Source organism: Mirounga leonina, unplaced genomic scaffold (assembly GCF_011800145.1).
Source record: "Mirounga leonina isolate KUSES-001 unplaced genomic scaffold, KU_Mleo_1.0 Mir_53, whole genome shotgun sequence".
NCBI classification, from domain to species: domain Eukaryota; kingdom Metazoa; phylum Chordata; class Mammalia; order Carnivora; family Phocidae; genus Mirounga; species Mirounga leonina.
The window spans coordinates 63,023,242-63,042,727 of NW_023270807.1; the positions used below are offsets into that span (position 1 = coordinate 63,023,242).

Below are 19,486 nucleotides of genomic sequence, written 5' to 3' on the forward strand. Positions count from 1 at the left end.
CGGGGCGGGGCCTGGAGGGCCGGGGCTGCAGGGCCGCCGGGAGGGGCCGAGGAAGGGAGGGAGGAGCGGCCGTGACGTGCAAGTAACTGCGCCCCTGTCGGGCGTGTTGTGTCCCCGGCCGGAGCCCACTCTGTTGCTTCCCGGCGCGCATTCGTGAAGCAGGGGCGCGACGAGCGCCTCTGCCCTGCCTGCGCTCCTGCCAGGACTCCGCGTGAATCTCCCGCGTCTTGCCTCGGCCCGGCCAGCCTCTGGACGCCCTGTGGACCCGGGGGCTGCCGAGGACGTGGGGATTCGGTGCGCCGTGGCAGTCGCCCTTGGGCCCGGCCGCTACTGCTGGCTCCAAGCGCAGACCCGGAGCTCGAGGACACAGGTGTCCAGTTTCCTTTGACCTTGAAGACCTGGGAAGGTGCGCAGCTCGCGGGGGTGGGAAGTATGTCGGGGAAGCCGACCCTGTTTCCGCGGTCAACCTGAGAGGTCTCCAGAAGGGACGATTTTCAGTTGCAGTAGACGGCAAAGCAGTTAGACCAGGTTCTCCCTAACCGAGTAGTGAACAGGTTCACGAACGTGGAGCGATTCCCAGTGTCCCGCAGGTCAAGGGCAGCGTTGCCTCTATTCCAGACGTTGCTTTGCTTACAGGCTTCGGCTCTTTCACATACCTTATCTATTCTGAAGATCTCACCACAAACCTCTGGGCTTCCTGCAGTTTTCATCTCCACTGCTCACGTCCACACCATTGGCAAAGAACTCTTTTAAAACGCACTGTCAGGTCACTTCCCTACTTAAAATCTTTCTGTGATTCACATGCTCTCTGGGTCAAGTCCAGACTTTGATAAGCAAGGCCTTTGGAGATCTAGCCTTTTGCCCTTCGATCCAGCTCCAAACTTTGTAGGTTCTTTTCTGGATTCATTCTGATGCCCCATGTCTCTTGATCTACTTTCATTCCACAGTGGCTTATTAAGCACTCCCCATGTGCCACGCACTGTTCTGGGCAGTTGGGATTCAGCAGAGGGAAACAAATTCAGGTGAAGATTTCTACCCTTGTGGAGTTTATATTGTTAGGGGAGACAATCCAAAAAAAGAAAAAAAACCCGGTAAATTGGTAGGTTAGAAGTGCTATGGAGGAAAAAAGTAGAGCAGAGTAAGGGGAGATTGGGAGGGCAAGATGCTTATTAAATAAAATTGGGATGAGTGCACAGCATTGAGGTGACATTTGAGTTCAGAGTTGAAGAAAATGAGTTATCTGTGCAATTACCTGGCAGGAGAGATTTCTCGGTGCAGCTGGAACAAAAACCTTACCCAGAAATGTTCCTGTTCATGTGAGGAGCATCAGGAAAGCCAGCGTGGCTAGACCTGAGAGAGCAGAGGTTGAGAGTCGCAAGAGATGGGGGAATGGGGGGACCAGATCACATACAGCCTCTAACCTTTTCTCAGTGCTTTTGTAGGAGTGATACAGTATAAATTACTTTTTGAAAGAATCACTGCTATGTGGAAAATAGACTCTAATGGAGCCTTTGTAGTATTGCTATCATCATCTGTCATGATGGTTTAAATCTGTGGTAGCAATGGAAGTGGTGAGAAGTGATGGGATACTGGACATGTTTTGAAGATACAGCCAACATAATTTCCTGATATTGGATATGGGTATGAGGGGGAGTCAAGAATGACTAGAAACTTTTGTTCTCAGCACCTACAGGGGTGGAGTTATCATTCGCTGAGATGGGGAATGCTACAGTTGGAACAGATTTAGGGTTGGGGACATGTCAGGAGTTTGTTTTGGGACCAATAAGGCTTGAAGTACCTGTTACACACCTAAGTGGAGCTATCAGGCATTTGGATATTGTGTCAGGGGTCGCCAAGACCGCCCCTAGGTGCATTGATTGCCTAGGAAGATTCAACAGGACTTGGCTCTGGCTCATGGCTATGATTTATCACAGCAAAAAGATAGCACAGTCAGCAAAGGGAGAAGACTCATAGGACAAAGTGTGCAGGAAACCAGGTGGTCTTCCAAGAGTCCTCTCCCAGTGGGCTCACATAGGACATGCTTAAGTCCCCAGCAACAAATTGTAACAACATATGTGAAATTTTGTCTATCAGGGACGCTCATTAGAACCTCTGCCCAGGGTGTTGATTGGCTTTAGTCACATGGGCACTGTCTGCCTAGCATGTACCAAAATTCAAGACTCCCAGAAGGAAAGCAGGTACTCAGCATAAGAAATTGTACAAACAGTTTAGACCCAGTGAGCGACTCCTGTCAATTCTGAGAATAGTGAGAATCCTGAAATCCAAGTTTCCAGATGCCAGCCAAAGGTCCACCTTGCAAGCAGGCCTTTCTAAGGATAGACTCAAGCCTGCTATATTAACTCCTCTGCACAGATCTACATGTCTGGAATTTGGGAGAAAGGTCTGGAATGGGGATATAGCTGGGGGAGTAGTTGGCATGTAGGCAATATTTAAAGCCATGGAAGTGTGTGGTGTCTTGATATGCATTTGTCAAAGCTGACCGATAGAGCTGAGCTGGATAAAGTAAATGTAGAAGAGAAGCAGGCCAAAAATTGAGCCCTGGGGACCTCCAACATTAAGACGTCTGGGAGAAGGGAAGAAACAGCAGGTAAGGTGGGAGGAAAACCAAGAGGAAGGTGTCCTGGAAGCCAAGTGAAGAAGAGGGGAGTGATCAGTTGTCTCAGATGCTGCTGAGAAGTCAAACGAGTTGAGGACTAACAAATGATCTTTTGGATTTGGAAAATGAGAGGCATTAAGGAGAGTATAGACAACCCTTTTTGAGGAGTTTTGTTGTAGAGAGGAACAAGAGAAGTTATAGCTGGGGGCTAGTGGGATTAAGAGAAGGCTGGTTGGTTATTCAGTGAGAGAAATAACAGCATGCTAATGAGAGTGGTCCATTAGAAAGTGAAAAATTATAGTTGTAACTTGCTGTTTCCCCCAAAGTTCTGTGTCAGGCCACCTTTGTCATTAGAACTCTTCTCCGGCATCCCTGCTCCGGCTTTAGTCTGTGCAGGGTCCAGCCTCCGTTGGACCTGGGCTTTCACTCAAGTTCTCTGACAGCCAGTTTACCTGCCCACATTCCACTTGAATAGCAGTTTCTTGAGGACAAGAACTGTTTGCTTTATAAGCAGGCCTAGTCTATCTGGCTATTTGGCATATGCAGGCAAATGAGTGCATGAGGGGTGGATGTGGTAATGGGTAGGATGCTCCCTTCATTTCTGGAAAATGAATCTGCAAGTATTCACTGGTTTTTTGTGTGTGCCGAGCTGATTGGGGATGGGAATGAGGAATGAGGCACGGTTCCTGCCCTGTCACTACCCTTAGAGTTTGGGAGATAAGAATAGTACGGAAGGGGCGCCTGGGTGGCTCAGTCGGTTAAGCGGCTGCCTTCGGCTCCGGTCATGATCCCAGGGTCCTGGGATCCAGCCCCGCATCAGGCTCCCTGCTCGGTGGGAAGCCTGCTTCTCCCTCTCCCACTCCCCCGCTTGTGTTCCTGCTCTCGCTATCTCTCTCTCTGTCAAATAAATATATAAAATCTTAAAAAAAAAAAAAAAAAGAATAGTACGGAAGACACAGTATTGGTGCAATATGAGTTTGGGAAAGGGCAGGGGAGGGCAGAGAGGGAGAGTGCGTCTTGTGTGGAGCCTGGAAGATGGAGAAGCCATGCTAAAAGGACAGACACTTTTCTTTCCAGTGGTAGAATCCTTTCTTCAGGTGGAATCTAAGGAAACCCAGTATTTTCCAGCACTGCTGTTCTAGTCGAAGAGGGGTTAGGGCCTGGTTAGCCCTCTCCTCCCACCAGTTTGAAAGCTCTGTGGTAGAACTTGGGTTCTCAGACTCTACCCTGTGGCCCTAGTGCCCACTGCTACAAATGGTCATCCTCTCCAGCAAAAATTAGGGTAACGTGTTTTCTCAATTTTATGTTCATAAATTTTATCTAAACTTCAGCACGTACCAGCGTTTGCTAGAGAGTGAAGCAGATCACAAAGAGGGAGTAGCTAATAAACACAAAGGTAATGCTTGGCTTGACATTTTGGCTATGTTAATTGTTTTTCTATGAATATTATTTTAATAGTTATCCTGTGCTAATAAAAGTTTCCTAGTGTAGGTAAATGTAATGTATTTGTGATATATACAAAGAGCACCATCATATCCAGGCATTCCTCATAAAAGGTAACAGTGTGCTATAATGGCAGGAAATGGCGGGGGGGGGGGGGGGGAATGTGGGAGTCCAGAGACTGACAGAGAGGACTTCCCTCCCCCAGGATGTCTCCTCTTTGGATTTCTTCTAAGTCAGGCCAACAGTTCTTCCTACTCCTCTGCTCCTGAAACTATCCATTCTCTCAGGTATTGCAGTCGGTGAAAGTTGGTTTTTGTTCAAGAGAAAATGAGACATAAATTTCCTGGGGTAGTAGAAAGAACAGTGGACTTGGAGTCAGAAGACTGATGGACAGTTCAGCAGGTGGTAAAGAGCCTTGACTTAGCCAGGGAGCCTAGGTTTGAATCCACTTAGTATTTATGTGACCGTGTCACTGAGATGGGCTGGTTGAAAGGAATAAATGAATTAATAGGTAGAGCGGGGCCTGACCCATAGTAAACAATGAGCGTTAAGAAGACTTGTCATTGGAATCCTGGCTGTGTTATTTACTAGCTGTATGACCTAGCAGATTGTTAAATTGCTCCAAGTCTCATTTGTGCTCATCTGTAAAATGAGGGCCCTGTATAAAGTTATCCCTGAGAGGCTGCCCTTTTCATCTCTGCACACACATACGGCTCTGGGAGTATTGTTAATTGGGGGGAATGTGCAGCCAGGTTCTCAGCTCTCAGGCATACATACAGCCTTTGGCATTATACCTGATAGCAAAACAAACTTTGCTGAAGTCACTTAGGCCAGTGTTTTCTAACTTTTTTTTTTTACTGTTATCTTTAGTAAATACATTTTCCGTGGTGACCCAGTGTATGTGTATGTATACTTACATATGTGTATTGTAATGAAAGTTTCATAAAGCAGTATTTACTCTTACTGTATGTGGTGTACTGTAATATTTTCTATTTGTACTCTTCAGTTTTAGTTCTTTCTTAAAAAATATTTTTTTAATTTATTTGTTTGACAGAGAGCAAGAGAGAAAGCATGAGATAGTCCAAGCAGGGGGAGCAGCAGAGGGAGAGGGAGAAGCAGGCTGCCCACTGAGCAGGAACATGACACGGGGTGGGGGTGGAGCGATTCCAGGACCCTGAAATCATGACCTGTGAAGACTCTTAAGGCAGACGCTTCACCGACTGAGCCACCCAGGCACCCCCAGTTTTAGTTCTTAAAAAGTACAGATTTTAGGGGCGCCTGGGTGGCTCAGTCGTTAAGCATCTGCCTTCGGCTCAGGTCATGATCCCGGGGTCCTGGGATCGAGCCCCATGTCGGGCTCCCTGCTCCGTGGGAAGCCTGCTTCTCCCTCTCCCACTCCCCCTGCCTGTGTTCCCTCTCTTGCTGTGTCTCTGTCTGTCAAATAAATAAATAAAATCTTTAAAAAAAAAAAAAGTACAAATTTTATAATGGCTCATGACCTACAATTTGAAAAACACCTAAAGATACGCAAATTATCATCATTAATGCCAATCTTTATCTTCTGTATTACAAGAGCATCTTATTAACTAATCTGGTCTAGGCCCAACAGTAAGTGGTGATTTCAGCCAGGGCTGTGTTGGCCCATAACTTGGACATCACCTGGATAAATGCTACTCAGTCTAGAACTTAGGACCAACACAGAATTTCTGAGGCTGATAGTAGAGAGCTCTGGCCACTTATGGTTAACCTTCCTGTGTGTTTTGGGTGTGTGGGAAGGTATGAAAAGCTCTGCTTATGAAAGAATTACTTTTCTTCAAGTTTTACACCATGGAGAATATATGTTAAAATGTTAACAGTGGTTGTCATAGAGTGGATATGGGTGGTTTGAATTTTCTTTATATTCTTTTCAAATTTTCTACCGCAAAAATATGTTTCACATATAATCATTGAAATCTTCTTTCTCTTAAATTATGGTAATAAGAGCAGCAATTACTGTTAAAAAAAAAAAATCTTGGCAAGAAGTCCACCATTAGGTACCTTTTTGTGTGTGTGCGGTTTTTTGTTTTTTGGGGGTTTTTTTTTAAGATTTTATTTTTTAAGTAATCTCTACACTCAAGTGTGGGGCTCGAACCCATAACTCGAGGTCGAGTCACATGCTCCACCAACTGAGCCAGCCACGCACTCCTTAATTTTTGATTGTAGTGATCCATGAAATACAAAGTCTAGGAACTGAAATATACTATTTTCTTTCTTTATCCCTACTTCTATAAAAGTTAAGGTTTTCTTCTATGCATGGTTATTATTCATTCTCTATTAAATTAGGTAGAATATGTATAAAAATGATTTCTCTCAATATTTCTCTTTAAGGTGCTTCAAATAGTTTGCAGTCAGTATTTTAGAGCACTCTGTGGTTTTTATAGCATTTAAAAATTATTTCAAATTATAGTTGCGTTGAAAAACAGCCCTTAAATTATGCCTGCTTTGGGCGCCTGGGTGGCTCAGTTGGTTAAGCGACTGCCTTCGGCTCAGGTCATGGTCCCAGGGTCCTGGGATCGAGTCCCGCATCGGGCTCCCTGCTCGGCAGGGAGTCTGCTTCTCCCTCTCCCACTCCCCGTTTGTGTTCCCTCTCTCGCTGTGTCTCTCTCTGTCAAATAAATAAATAAAATCTTTAAAAAAAAAAATTATGCATGCTTTATTTCTCAGTTCAGACTCAGGTTGGGGTCCCAAGAGCCATGAGATACAGAGTTGGGCTTGTGTTGTCTACCTTGTTCATGCCAACAAAAATAAGAGCCAAATATAACTTGGAAGTAGCTAGCTATGTGCTTTTGAGTGGGCTTACAGGTAATTGCCATTGTCAGCTTTGTGGTGAATGGAAAGTAGGCAGGAAAAATCATTGAAACGCTCATCAAAGAAATCTGTCTGAAAGTATAGCCTTGGCACCATGGAAAGTCACTCGCAGACTTAAGGTATGAGGATATGGACCATATGGCAGCCCTTCTCAGATTACTAAATCGTGGTCTCTAAAGCCATCTTGATGTACTTGGGAAGGTTTGCTACCATCATAATAAGATGGTTTTGAGGTAACCTAGGAATTGACTACTCGCACCTCAGTGCCTCAGGAAGCAATTACCTAGTTTGTGGGTCTCCTGGCCCCTTCCTTCTCTGCTAGCTAATGCCTCAAACAGTAGGAGAAAGATGGAAAAGAAGGTAAAATGCAGCTTTGTCTGCTCATTGCTAGCTCTGATTTGCTGGGGCTGGGGGTTGAAATAATGTCTAGAGATTCACTCTGGGTTTTATAAAGTCATGACTTGGTGTCCTTCCTTGGCAAAGTCAGTATTGTAAGGATGTGACGTATGTCAACAAATAGTCTTTCTCCCCATGAGATCTTTTTTTTTAAAACCGTTGAGAACTACTGTTAATATTCTTCAGTCGCAATCAGTGTCCAAGTGAATTTGGGGGATGGAGAAGAGGAGAACCGGTGTGTTCACACATCTTAGTATCTAGTCCCCCCTCCTGACTATGAGGGAAGCACAGCTAGAAGATACTAGATACTAAGACACATCTTAGTATCTAGTATCTAGTATCTAGTATCTAGTATCTAGATACTAAGATGTGTCTTAGTATCTAGTCCCCCCTTCCCCTATGAGGGAAGCACAGCTAGAAGACTCGCTATGGAAAAGTGCATGGCCCTGAGTATGTGCAGACCAATATGGTCTTTCGTAGGGGAGAATAAGTACAGCACTGATCTAGAGTGTTCGTGGTATGAATGGTTTGTGTTGTAAGAATGCCAGGACACTGCGCTTGTGAAATAAAACGGAATTATTGTCTGTTTCAGGTTATATGCGCCATGGCTATGACTGGTGTCAGATTGCCTGCCAGTGTTCTGAGAAAGCCAGATGTCTGGATTGGACTCTGGGGAGCGCTACAAGGGACACCCTCGTATAAACTCTGTGCTTCCTGGAATCGATACTCACATTTTTCTAGTACCCAGTTAAACACATCAAATTGTAAAACATTTTTCCATAACATTTTCTCACTGAGACTCCCAGGGCTTTTAATATCTCCAGAATATATTTTCCCACTCTCCATAAGACTTAAAAGTAATGTAAGCTCTAAAAAATCCACTAAGAAGACTCTGCAAAAAGCCGAGGATGAAGAGGACTCTGATGATGAGAGTGATCGTGAGATGAGTGAGCAGGAAGAGGAGCTCGAGGGTGACCCCAGTGTGGTCAAAGACTATAAAGACCTGGAAAAAGTAGTGCAGTCTTTTCGGTATGATGTTGTCCTAAAGACGGGCCTAGATGTCGGGAGAAAGTAAGTACGATGTGCATTTTATTACAAGATCCTTTGTCTTTGTGTCATTTTAATGTAGTAGTTCCCATCACTCAGCCCATCTTGTGGTGAGGGGCAAGCCCAGATAGGAGAGGACCTGCCTGGTCACCTGTTTCAGGTATTTCCTTCTGCAGATGAGAACACTGACTCCCCAGCAAGTCAGGTGACTGCCTGCACATCCCATGTGCCAGATTTCCCTGGTTCTGAGACACAGTCGACTCTTAAGATGAGCCACCGATTTAATACCAGCTTCTTGAGGAGACTAATGACCATGTTAGAGGTATATAGCAAGAGGAAATCGTGCCTGGGTTTCACAAATGCCACAGGGTAAGACGGTACCTTTTAGAAGCAACAGAAGCAGTGTAATGTGGTGGTAAAGAATGCGGGCTCTAGGGCGCCTGGGTGGCTCAGTTGGTTAAGCGACTGCCTTTGGCTCAGGTCATGATCCTGGAGTCCCTGGATCGAGTTCCGCATCGGGCTCCCTGCTTGGCGGGGAGCCTGCTTCTGCCTCTGACCTTCCCCCCCTCATGTGCGCTCTCTCTCTCATTCTCTCTGTCTCAAATAAATAAATAAAATCTTTAAGAAAAAAAATTAAAAAAAAAAAAATGCGGGCTCCACAGTGAGACCCTTCGTGCTCTGTGTGAGCCTGAGCAAGTTCCTTGAATTCCCTAAGCTTCAGTGTTCTCATCTGTAAAATGTAAAATAGCACCTACTTTAGAAGTTGGTGCTCCTCTGTCTACAGCATCTTAGTGGATGGAGCTAGAGGGTATTATGCTAAACGAAGTAAGTTAATCAGAGAAAGACAAATACCATATGATTTCACTTATATGTGGAATTTAAGAAACAAAACACATGAACATGGGAGAAGGGAAGGAAAGATAAGACAAAACAGAGAGGGAGACAAACCATGAGCGACTCTTAACTCTAGGAAACTGAGAGGTGGGGGGGATGGGGTAACTGGGCAGTGGGCATGAAGGAGGGCGTTATGCAACTGATGAATCACTGAACTCTACCTCTGAAACTAAGAATACACTCTATGTTAATTAAATTGAATTTACATTAAAAAAATAAGCATTTTAACAGTGCCTGACACATATTTGTATGTTAGCTATTATGAAGAAAATACTGTGTGTTCATATATAGTGCATAGAGATGTTAAGTGGAACTTTGAAGATTTCTTTAGTATTCTTGTTCTCTCTGCTAGACTAATTATATAAGAATAGTGACCCTCATTGTTCGTTCATTCCTTTAGCAATCATTGTGTGCATACTGCATGCAAGGTAAGAAACATGGTATGGATAATATATTCAGATTTCCATGTATAATTTATACTGTATGACATAATTTAATGGCATAGTTTAATTTTTTAATCCATGAAGTTTAAGGACTCATAAAGATGACTAAACCCATAGGCATCCTCATGGGAATTTACTGAATGTTCTCTAAAATCTGGCAGATTTGTAAAGGGGGGCCTCTCTCTTCCCCAGAGAAGTAGCTGCTGCTCTTATAAGCAGAACCCCAGATGTTAATCACCTGGAGTCAGAGCAGCAAGAGAAAAGCGCACTGATTGTTGTTGTCAGCACCCTCCCCTGGTCTAGTTGCCCAGTGATTGAATGGAGAGATCAGCAGCTGCTGGATTGCAGTTTCCCCAACCTCAGTGCGGACTCGCAGAGGATTTTTTAATGACCTCACCATACGTGTGGTGCCTGGTTTTTCTCTCGGACCCCAGAGCCCTTTGGTGGTCATGAATCACGGGAGCCCCCGCTTTGCAGGCGGCTGCTGCAGGAGTCAGGTGGGGTGCCCCAGGCCCTCCCAAAGCTTACCTGCTCGGTGAGTCCAGCAGACTGCAGCCCCAGTCCGGCATCGTTGAGAAGTGCCCCTTGATCTCGCTGTTTCAGACACAGATGGGAGCAGTTGACTCCCACTTTCCCCGCACTCAGAATGGTGGTTTTGTAGAGCGGCTGGTCACTGTCAGAATACGCATTAATGGCAGGTGTTTTTCTCAGACCTGTATAATTGTTTTGAGTATATTTCTATTTCAAAGCATTTGACTTTTTTTTTTTTTTTTAAGCAAAGTGGAAGATGCATTCTACAAAGGTGAACTCAGGCTGAATGGGGAAAAATTATGGAAGAAAAGCAGAACGGTGAGCTATTCTGACAGCAGGTTTTTTTTAAATTATTTATTTGATAGAGCACAAGCAGGGGGAGCATCAGGCAGAGGGAGAAGCAGGCTCCCCGCCAAGCAGGGAGCCCAGTGCGGGGCTCGATCCCAGGACCCCAGGATCATGACCTGAGCCGAAGGCAGACGCTTAACGACTGAGCCACCCAGGCGCCCTGACAGCAGATATTTTTGTCTGTTTCTCTGCCAGTACTCAGTGTTGCCCTGACTTCCCCTCAGGGGTCATCAGTGACTCCTTGTGTGGGTCGGTGTTGCCATCTCTGCAATTCCCCAGGGGCCTGCTCAAGCTAGTGAGAATCACCAGCCAACTTAGTCACACAAACCACTTGCTCTTTTGCAGCCTCCTTTTCCTTCAAAATTTTAAGACAGGCCACCATCACACTTGGCAAAAATCTGTTAACCAAGTCATTAGTCCCATGAAAAGCTAATAATGAGACTAAGAAGAAAGAGTTGGTCTGTGTAGAGGTTACATTGGACTGCTGTTACCTGAGCAGATGTGTGATTCTGTTCAGCTCAGCAGTTACGCCCCAGCACTTGCTGCGTGCCCTGCTCTGTGCACAGAACAGCTATCAAAAAAGAGACTCCCTGTTTCCTAACAGGCCCATAGCAATACTATTGTTAAGTGAAAGAAATCAGGTATAAGAAAATGTATTTCCAGTATCCAGTGTTGTTATAATAAATCATATATATAGTTAAAATTGTGTATTTTTGTAGAAATAAGTTGTATATATACATACATTTAAGAATTAAAATAGTAATATTACTAGTATTTATCTTTGGAGCATTATGGGTTATATTTTCTTCATTCTTTTTCTGAATTTTTTATAAGTATAGATCACTTTCATAATTGGAAAAACAATAATAATAGTATAAGTTAACAAAGCACAATAAAAAAGTGTATGACAGAGACTCTTAAAAAGTTTGGAAGAGGGGCGCCTGGGTGGCTCAGATGGTCAAGCATGTGCCTTTGGCTCAGGTCATGATCCTAAGGTCCTGGGATGGAGGGGCCCCCCCACCCCGCCCCGCCCCGGCTCAGCGGGGAGTCTGCTGCTCCCTCTGCCCCGCCCCCTTCCTCAGCTGCGCGCCCTCTCTGTCTCAAATGAGTAAATAAAATCTTAAAAAAAAGCTTGGAAGACACAGACATATGAGGCTTTGGCAGACATAATCTCACTCTCTGAGGACGCTCTTTTTGAGTGTCCAGGGAAGTTAGACACGTTTGTAGGTGGCTTTGAAGCTTGTTTCATATTTCACAACACCCCTGGGTTTGGAGGGCTTGAGCCACATCCTTTTGCTCTGGGACAAGGGAGGGTGTGAGCTGTTGGCCATGGATCCGGGTAAACACAGGCTTTCTTCAGAGACCTTGCTCTCTGGGATCCTACAGGTTCTCATGGCTAACCAGCCGGGAGGAGGGGGCACTCCCCAGTGCTTGTCTCAGCTGCGAGTCCCAAGGTCCACAGCCTGTGATGACACCTGACCTGGCAGGTTCGGCGTGTCATTCGTGGCTCTGTGAGCTGCAGGAATTCAGGCGCTTCAGACGTGCATCTGGAGATCAGGCTCTTCTTGTCCCATAATTGCTTTTTCCTGCTTGTGGCCCTGCCCCCTCTCCGCAGCCACAGTGTTCCTAAGACAGGACCTGCTCTGGGCGCACCACGCCTCTGTGCCAGGGCCTCATTTACAAACACAAGTGTATTCTCCCCCCTCTGCTTTGATATATTGTTAACTACAGTCTAATTGTTGCTTCTTCATTCTGCCTTGGGTGTTCTGTTGTCTCGGCTGCCTTCCAGATTCCTCCTGAGGGTCAGCAAAGGAAGGGGCCAGTGTTAACACTCGACTGGCTTGTTACTAGGAGGCCTGTAGCCATAGTAACGGCAGCTGAGGGGAGATTTGAAATGTAGATATTTGGAACAGCCCGTAATCCCAGCCAGTTTTGCTTTGTGTGTGCTGTGCCGTCTCCCACATGAGAAAGGACAGGCCCTTGCAGCGAAGAAAGGACACCTCCGCTTCCGTGGCCTGCTGCACGGGGCTGTGGCGGGCTGCCGGCCCTGAAGGCGGGCGGGCGGGTTCGTGGTGCTTCGGTGGTGACCCTGGCCGCCTGGGGCGCAGCAGAGCTTCTCTGTAAGCTGCGGACCAGGTGTAGGAGGGGCTGGGGCCCTGCTGACTTACACACAGGCTACGTAGAGCCCCAGTATGGGACTGAAGCTTTCTAAACTCCCCGCTCCCTGGGATTGACTGGCTAAAGGAGAGACATTCCTTCTTAGTCTCTGCCTTAGAAGTAAGCTACCAAAGGGACCCGCTGCTCAGCCACACACAGATACTACACACAGTAGGTCTGTGAAGGGATACACCAGACGCGTGGCCTTTTTCTCTGTGTATCCTTTTATGCCTTTTATATTTTGTATCACAGGCATATGTTACTTAATAAAAAGTGAATTTTAATAAAGTCATGCTGAAAAATGCAAAGGCATTCAAAATGTTCTGAAACCTTGTATTTCTGGACATTGATTTTAAATGTCCACACAGTTAGGCCAAATGGTCTTTTTTTTTTTTAATTGAACTCATGAGAACTACGGGAGGACAGCCCCGCCTAGATGATGCCTCGGTCAGCCCATCCTCCAGATCCAGGGGAGAAGCAGTCTTCATGCCTCCTTGTGGTGTGCGCCTTTTTGCTTCTCAGCCCAGAGGGGAGAAGGTTAACGGTTTACAATCTGCGCTGTGTGTTTCACATGTAGCCGCTCTAGGCCGCCCGGGTTGACCAGTAGGCCTGGTGGCGGACGCGTGTATTCCCATGTTGTGGACTGAATATTGGGCCCTTGAATGGGTGGGAAAACAAATAGGAGCTTGCCCGGCTAAGGTACAGACGTTTTGGACAGCGTGAATTTAGGACTGCCTCAGAGAGCATTAATCAGAAAACAAGGTAAGAGTGGCACCATACTTCTTAAACAGAAACCCTCCCGTAGGCTTTTAAATGGCCACCTGTGCCCACTTAGAGTCCATTGCCCACACGTGGGCTTGCTGCCCACCTCCTTGGAAGCAGTGGTGAGTGATCTGAGGTGGCCCCAGTCACTCCTGGCTTGTGTTCTAGTAGAAGAAGTCTATGGCACCTGCGTCCATTTAGCTCCGTCCTGAGTCACTGGGCAGATGCCCCTGGAATCCTGACCTGCCAGCACCAGGTGCCCGCCAGGGGCTGTCCCTGGCAACACTGCTGTGATATGCCCCGGACTGCTCAGCCCAAGGCTCCCACCTGGGCAAGAATGGGTTTGACCTCAGCCCTTTGAACCCATTGAGTCAGCATCCAACCTGATCCTTTTTGTGACATTCCGTCTTTGTGTATTGAGTCCCATCTTGATGATGTGGCATCACTGGGGCTAATCAGTGCTAGGAAAGAAGTTTCCCATTTCTCTAAGAGGTACAGCTGAATATTATTCCACAGTGACTAATTTTCAACAGACTGTCCCATCCCCAATTACGTAGCTCATCTGGGTAGAAATCAATGAAAAGTTACACTGGAAATGGTTTTCTCAGTGCTGGCAATAATTACTATGCACAGATTCTCTACGATTGTGCCCCACTTTCTTTGCCTCTTGTCATTTTTGCCAAAACAAATCCCTCCATGTGTTTCCTTCAATCGCCTAGTAGAGGTGAGTAGTTGGGCCGCGGCACACCGGAGCTGCCCATGAGCAGCCAGCTGGCTAGGTCTGATGGAGGGACGCGATGGTATTGGGCACATGTGTTGGAGGCTTCCTCTGCGTGAGGCCCTTTGTCCTGGAGGCACTAGGGATAAGGGACGGCTTCAGAGGAATCACTACCTTTTTTCACATGCCCCCCTGGGTGATGACGGTCCCCTGATAAAAACTCACAGCAAGGACGTTTGCGGGGCACCTGGCTGGCCCAGTCAGTGGAGCATGCAACTCTTGATCTCAGTTCGAGCCCCACGTTGGGTGTAAAGATTACTAAAAAAAAAAAAAACTTAAAAAAAAAAGGACATTTGCATTGGCCTGCGTTTCCCAAAATGCAGTGAAGGCTGAGTTTTCTTTTAATTTTCAGGTGAAAGTGGGAGATATATTGGATCTTCTAATTGGAGAGGATAAAGAAGCAGAAACAGAGACAGTGATGAGGGTTCTCCTGAAAAAAGTGTTGGAGGAGAAAACGGAAAGTGAAAAGTACAGAGTGGTGTTACGCCGGTGGAAAAAGTTAAAGTTGCCTAAAAAGAGTATGTCTAAATAAATGGATGGCTTTTTATTGATAAAAACTGCTTTCTAGGGATGGGGGGAAGGGCCAGCTTCAAAAGAGGACACTTTTATTAAAATAAAATTATCTTACTTTAGTGGAATCTGCTGAGCTGTTTTATGGAAATTGGGGTCCATAGCTTGGAGACCCTGCCCGAGGCCTGGATTCCTCTCCAGGGCTTGATTTGTGTTCGTTTTCACCTCATTTTGGCCTGTGAGCATGAATGAGATGTGTGCTGAATGAACCAACCCCAGAGAGGGTTTTAATGCCGAGCCTGCTGTTTCCCACATGAACTACCTCGGGAGTCTGTGTAAAATAAACTGGCCTTGTTTGTGCTTTCATTTCAACTTTATCCCTGTTGACCAGCTTCTCTGGGTTCAGGTTTCTCATGGCAAAACCAAGTAAAGTCAAGGTCACCTTTCATATCCATTGGGAGACCCCTTTCTCCACCAGCCCTTCTGAATTACCGATTTGTGAACTTAAGTTCCCTTCGGTTTGTCTTCCGAAGTATAGATAAGTGAAGTTGCTCCAACTCATTCCAAATGGGTTAGTTAGGGCCCATGAATGGTTTAGGGCAGGGGTTGATGAACTGAGGCAGCCAGAGGCTTTTCGTATGGCATTCAAGAATGGTTTTTACATTTTTAAAGCATTGTTAAAAGAAGGAAGGGATATATGACAGAGGTCTTAGGTAGCCCACAGAACCTAAAATATTTACTGTCCGACCTTTTACAGAAAAAAATGTGATGACCTCTGCCCCAGCTTAGGGTAATAAGCTGAGAGTTTAATTTTCAGGTGAAAGTAGATTTTAGTAGTAGGTTTTAGAGGAAACACAGATTTTATCAATGAAGAGAACAAAGAGGCGGAGACCAATTATTCTAATTCTCAAGAAAGGGTTATAAAAAGGACAAAGCCTAAAAAAAATAGTATTAGAAGGGACATATACAGGGGTGCCTGGGTGGCTGAGTCGGTGAAGCGTCTGCCTTCGGCTCAGGTCATGATCCCGGGGTCCTGGGATCGAGCCCCGCATTGGGCTCCCTGCCCTCTTCGTCTGCTCCTCCCCCCACCTCCCGTTTGTGCTCGCTCGCTCGCTCTCAAAATAAATATTTTCTTAAAAAAGGACACATACATAATATACATCATCTAAGAAAAGGACATCTGGAGAAATAAACTGGTTTGTAGACTCCCAGGAACAGTTTCCTAGCACAGAAGGGTCAGCTCAAATAGAGACCTATTAGATGGTGTCATGGAAAAATGACTGGCTGTGTCTGGGTCCTTCTATTTGCCCTCCAGGAATTCTTGAGAATTCAGGTTAACGGACAGTGAAGGGAGACTTCTGTGGCCCAAAGCAGGGGGATGTCTGGGCCCATGAGTCTGGAAGCCTTTTAACACCGTGGATTTCAGAAGACTAAAAAATCGATTTTTATTTGAAAGCTTAAGCTCTCAGGAAGAAATACTACATAATATGCAGAACAACAGAGGGAATGTTTCTATTTTACCACCTAGTTATCAGTAAAAACAATGTGTTTAATTTCAATAGGAGTTAGTTATGAATTATAATCTAGGAGACTAATGTCTTTACTTTTTCTCATTTCCTTTACCTCTGCCTCTGTCTTGCTCTCCCTCTCTCTTCCTCCCTCCCGCTCTTCTCTTGACTTCTCTTTGGAAAGTTGCAGAAAGCCTAAGAAGCCTTGTGTGGTGAGTGGCAGCATGACCTTGGGATGTGTCATGGGTCCTGGTTTTTAGGCTCAGTCTTGCCATTAGTGAGTTGGGTTACCTTGGTTAGTTTGACCCCAGGCTCTCTGAGCTTCAGCTTCTTCATTGGTCAAATGGGGATCAGGATGCTAATTGCCTTACCTTGTCATGTGTTCAAAGGAAGGAGAAAATCAAAATGTGTTGTATGAGGTAAGAGGAGTGTTGCTAGCTAGGAAGCAGGAAAAGCCACTTGAAAGGCTTTTTGAAGCTCTGTTGGCAGTCAGTACCTCACCTAGCTGCTCTGCAGTGTTTGTGCTCACACCAGACCTGTTTTAAAAAATCAAGCTAAGAAAAAAACGTCTGCTGGAGAATGGTGGTTTGGTGACGGGACGTGGCAAAAACGGATCTCCTAGTTGGCTACAGTGCCAGGGACTTGGAACATAGTTACAAAATAGCAGAAACAAAAGCAATTCATAAAAGATTTACGGAACTCTTGCAACGCACGCATTACTTGACCCAAATAACAGTTGCTTTATAATGCCACCGTGGTGAGACCTCCTCAGTGAAAATTAAAACTGGAAAAGATTAAAGATGTATATGTTTCTTTTTTTTTTTTTTTAAGATTTTATTTACTTACTTGACGGAGAGAGAGTTAGCGAGAGCAGGACCACAAGCGGGGGAGTGGGAGAGGGAGAAACAGGCTTCCCGCCGAGCAGGGAGCCCGATGCGGGGCTCGATCCCAGGACCCTGGGATCATGACCTGGGCCGAAGGCAGACGCTTAACGACTGAGCCACCCAGGCGCCCCGATGTATATGTTTCTAATGCAGTGGTTCTCAACCGGGGGTGATTTCACATTTGGCAAAGTCTAGAGACATCTTGGTTGTCACAACTTGAAGCGGGGGTTAGGGGCATTGAGTGGATGGGGACCAGTGATGCCTCTCAACCTCCTACAGTGTACAGGATGCCCCACAACAAAGTTACCGGACCCCAAAGGCCAGTAGGGATGGGGTTGAGACACTCTGCTCTACTGGGATGACAAGATTCCTTTTTTTAAGTTACAACTATTTTGGTAGAGACTGATCTAGACCTTTTACCAGTAATGATGGTTAATTCTTTCAAAGAACTAGCTCTCCCCTAGGAAATAGGATGCTAATTGCATTTCTCTGCCAAATAGCATTTACTGTCTTTCCTGGAAAATTATATCGATGGCTAGGCAAGCATTTCATTATCTTTTTAACATTTTGTAGAGGAAAGTAGACATTCGGGGGATATTTCTTTTTTTTTCAGGGGATATTTCTTAAGTTATAGTTTATTTGGTCAGTGATGACTGGGGAGACAGAAATCTAACTAACATTTTCTAAGAAGCTAAAAAGAAAGATTTCGGTTGGGGTGGTGGTGTACGTTCCATGACCTTCTAACAGGTGCAGTGTATATCTGGCAAGTAAAATGACACACTACTAAAGTTCTGCCTTATCTTGGTCACATATTTTGGCTTTCAAAAAGGTACTGTCACATTATCAGTCAGCTTACTGACAATCTCCAGGGAGTAATGTAGGAAATTAGAAACTCCGTGGAGCGGACTCAGGAGAGCAGGGAGAGTGCATCTCCCAAACTGCTTTCAGAACGTCACGTAGGAAGCTTGAAATCACTCATGGTAGTATTTTCACCTTGGAAATTGCAATCACCAAAAATTTTTCCCTTGGAGAGTCATTTCTTAAACCTTTACCAGCACATCCTTGGGTGGGATTGGGGATACACACCCATGAGTTTTCCACCGGCGAATGCCTGAGCACTAGTACCCACCCCCGAAGTTACTCTTTCAAATTTATTTCTCCTCTCTTGTTCTGTATTTCTGTGTCCTCCTCCCATCCTTGAGCCAACCGTGCTAATGCGTTTATGTGTATCTTTTTGTTTGTATTCATTCTTCTAAAATGTGTTCTGCTGTTCTGTGCACCTATTTTAAATTTCGTAAATGGCATTACTATAGGTTTCATTTTGTATCTTACTTTTTTCACCCGATGGTTGTTCAGATCCATCCATGGCACCTCTAATCCGTTGCTTCTCCCTGCTGCATTATACCGAAGTGCGTCCACCCCATTTGGCCTGCGCATGCGCCCAGCTGCGCCCAGCTCCCCTCACCGCGCAAGTAACAGCGCTGCTTAACCACCGGGACAGTTGAGCGGGGCTGCGCTGGAAAGCGCCTGTGGACATAGCCTCCGCCAGCCCCAGCGTGAGCCAGCTTTCTCACTTTTGCCCTCTAATACAGGTGTAAAGAGATACAGCTGCTTTTACCAGGCAGTCTTCGCAAATTCTCTTTTCCTGCACAGGAAAGGCCCCACGACCTGCTGCTTCTGCCTTTGGTAGCCGCTTGCTCCCTAACCTGTCCCTTGCAATTTCTCTGAAGGCTCTGAAATTGGAGGCAGCTTTCTGAGACTGCCGCTTTCCTGTTCCTCTCAAAGACCTGCTTGTGGGCTTAAGGGTTTCTTTGTTCATTATTGGTTAACGGACCAGGCAGATCAGAAGCAGGCCGGTCAAAGTATGATTTTGACAGGTCTTGAGGACATGGATCGCTCACGATGCGATTCTTGATTCTTCTGTAAAGATGTCAACTGTAACCCAATGGGCCTTCTATCCTGGGACCTTATTTTTTCAGAGAGTGTGTGGAGGGGTGGGGGGCGGACAGAGGGAGAGGGGGAGAGAAAGACCCTTAAGCAGACTACATGTCCAGCACGGAGCCTGACGCGGGGCTTGATCTCACGACCCTGAGATCATGACCTGAGCCAAAATCCGAGTCGAACGCTTAACCGACTGAACCACCCAGGCGCCCCTCCTGGGATGGTATTCTTAAAGCTGAGGAGACCTTCCCCAAGGCAGGTAAGTGAAGCCCCCAAAACTGCAGTCAGAGTAGAACAGCAAGCGTCTACAATGGGCAATTTCTGCTTAGACGTCTGGACTGGGTAATACCCATTTCTAGAGCCCCACTCAGAGGGGTTAC

General features: G+C 45.9%; 1 protein-coding gene across 2 annotated transcripts; it reads left to right on the top strand.

Moving 5' to 3' along the window:
- The first annotated feature begins 49 nt into the window (after positions 1-49).
- MTRES1 (mitochondrial transcription rescue factor 1) lies at positions 50-15,145 on the top strand. Of its 2 annotated transcripts, none has more exons than XM_034991725.1 (4): positions 50-370; positions 7,896-8,374; positions 10,464-10,536; positions 14,616-15,145. In XM_034991725.1, the coding sequence occupies exons 2-4, from the start codon at positions 7,908-7,910 to the stop codon at positions 14,793-14,795; spliced, it is 720 nt and encodes a 239-aa protein (XP_034847616.1). In that variant the 5' UTR covers positions 50-370; positions 7,896-7,907; the 3' UTR covers positions 14,796-15,145. The 2 variants fall into 2 exon arrangements, with proteins under 2 accessions (XP_034847616.1, XP_034847615.1); XM_034991724.1 differs by having other exon boundaries at positions 51-406.
- Positions 15,146-19,486: the final 4,341 nt, after the last annotated feature.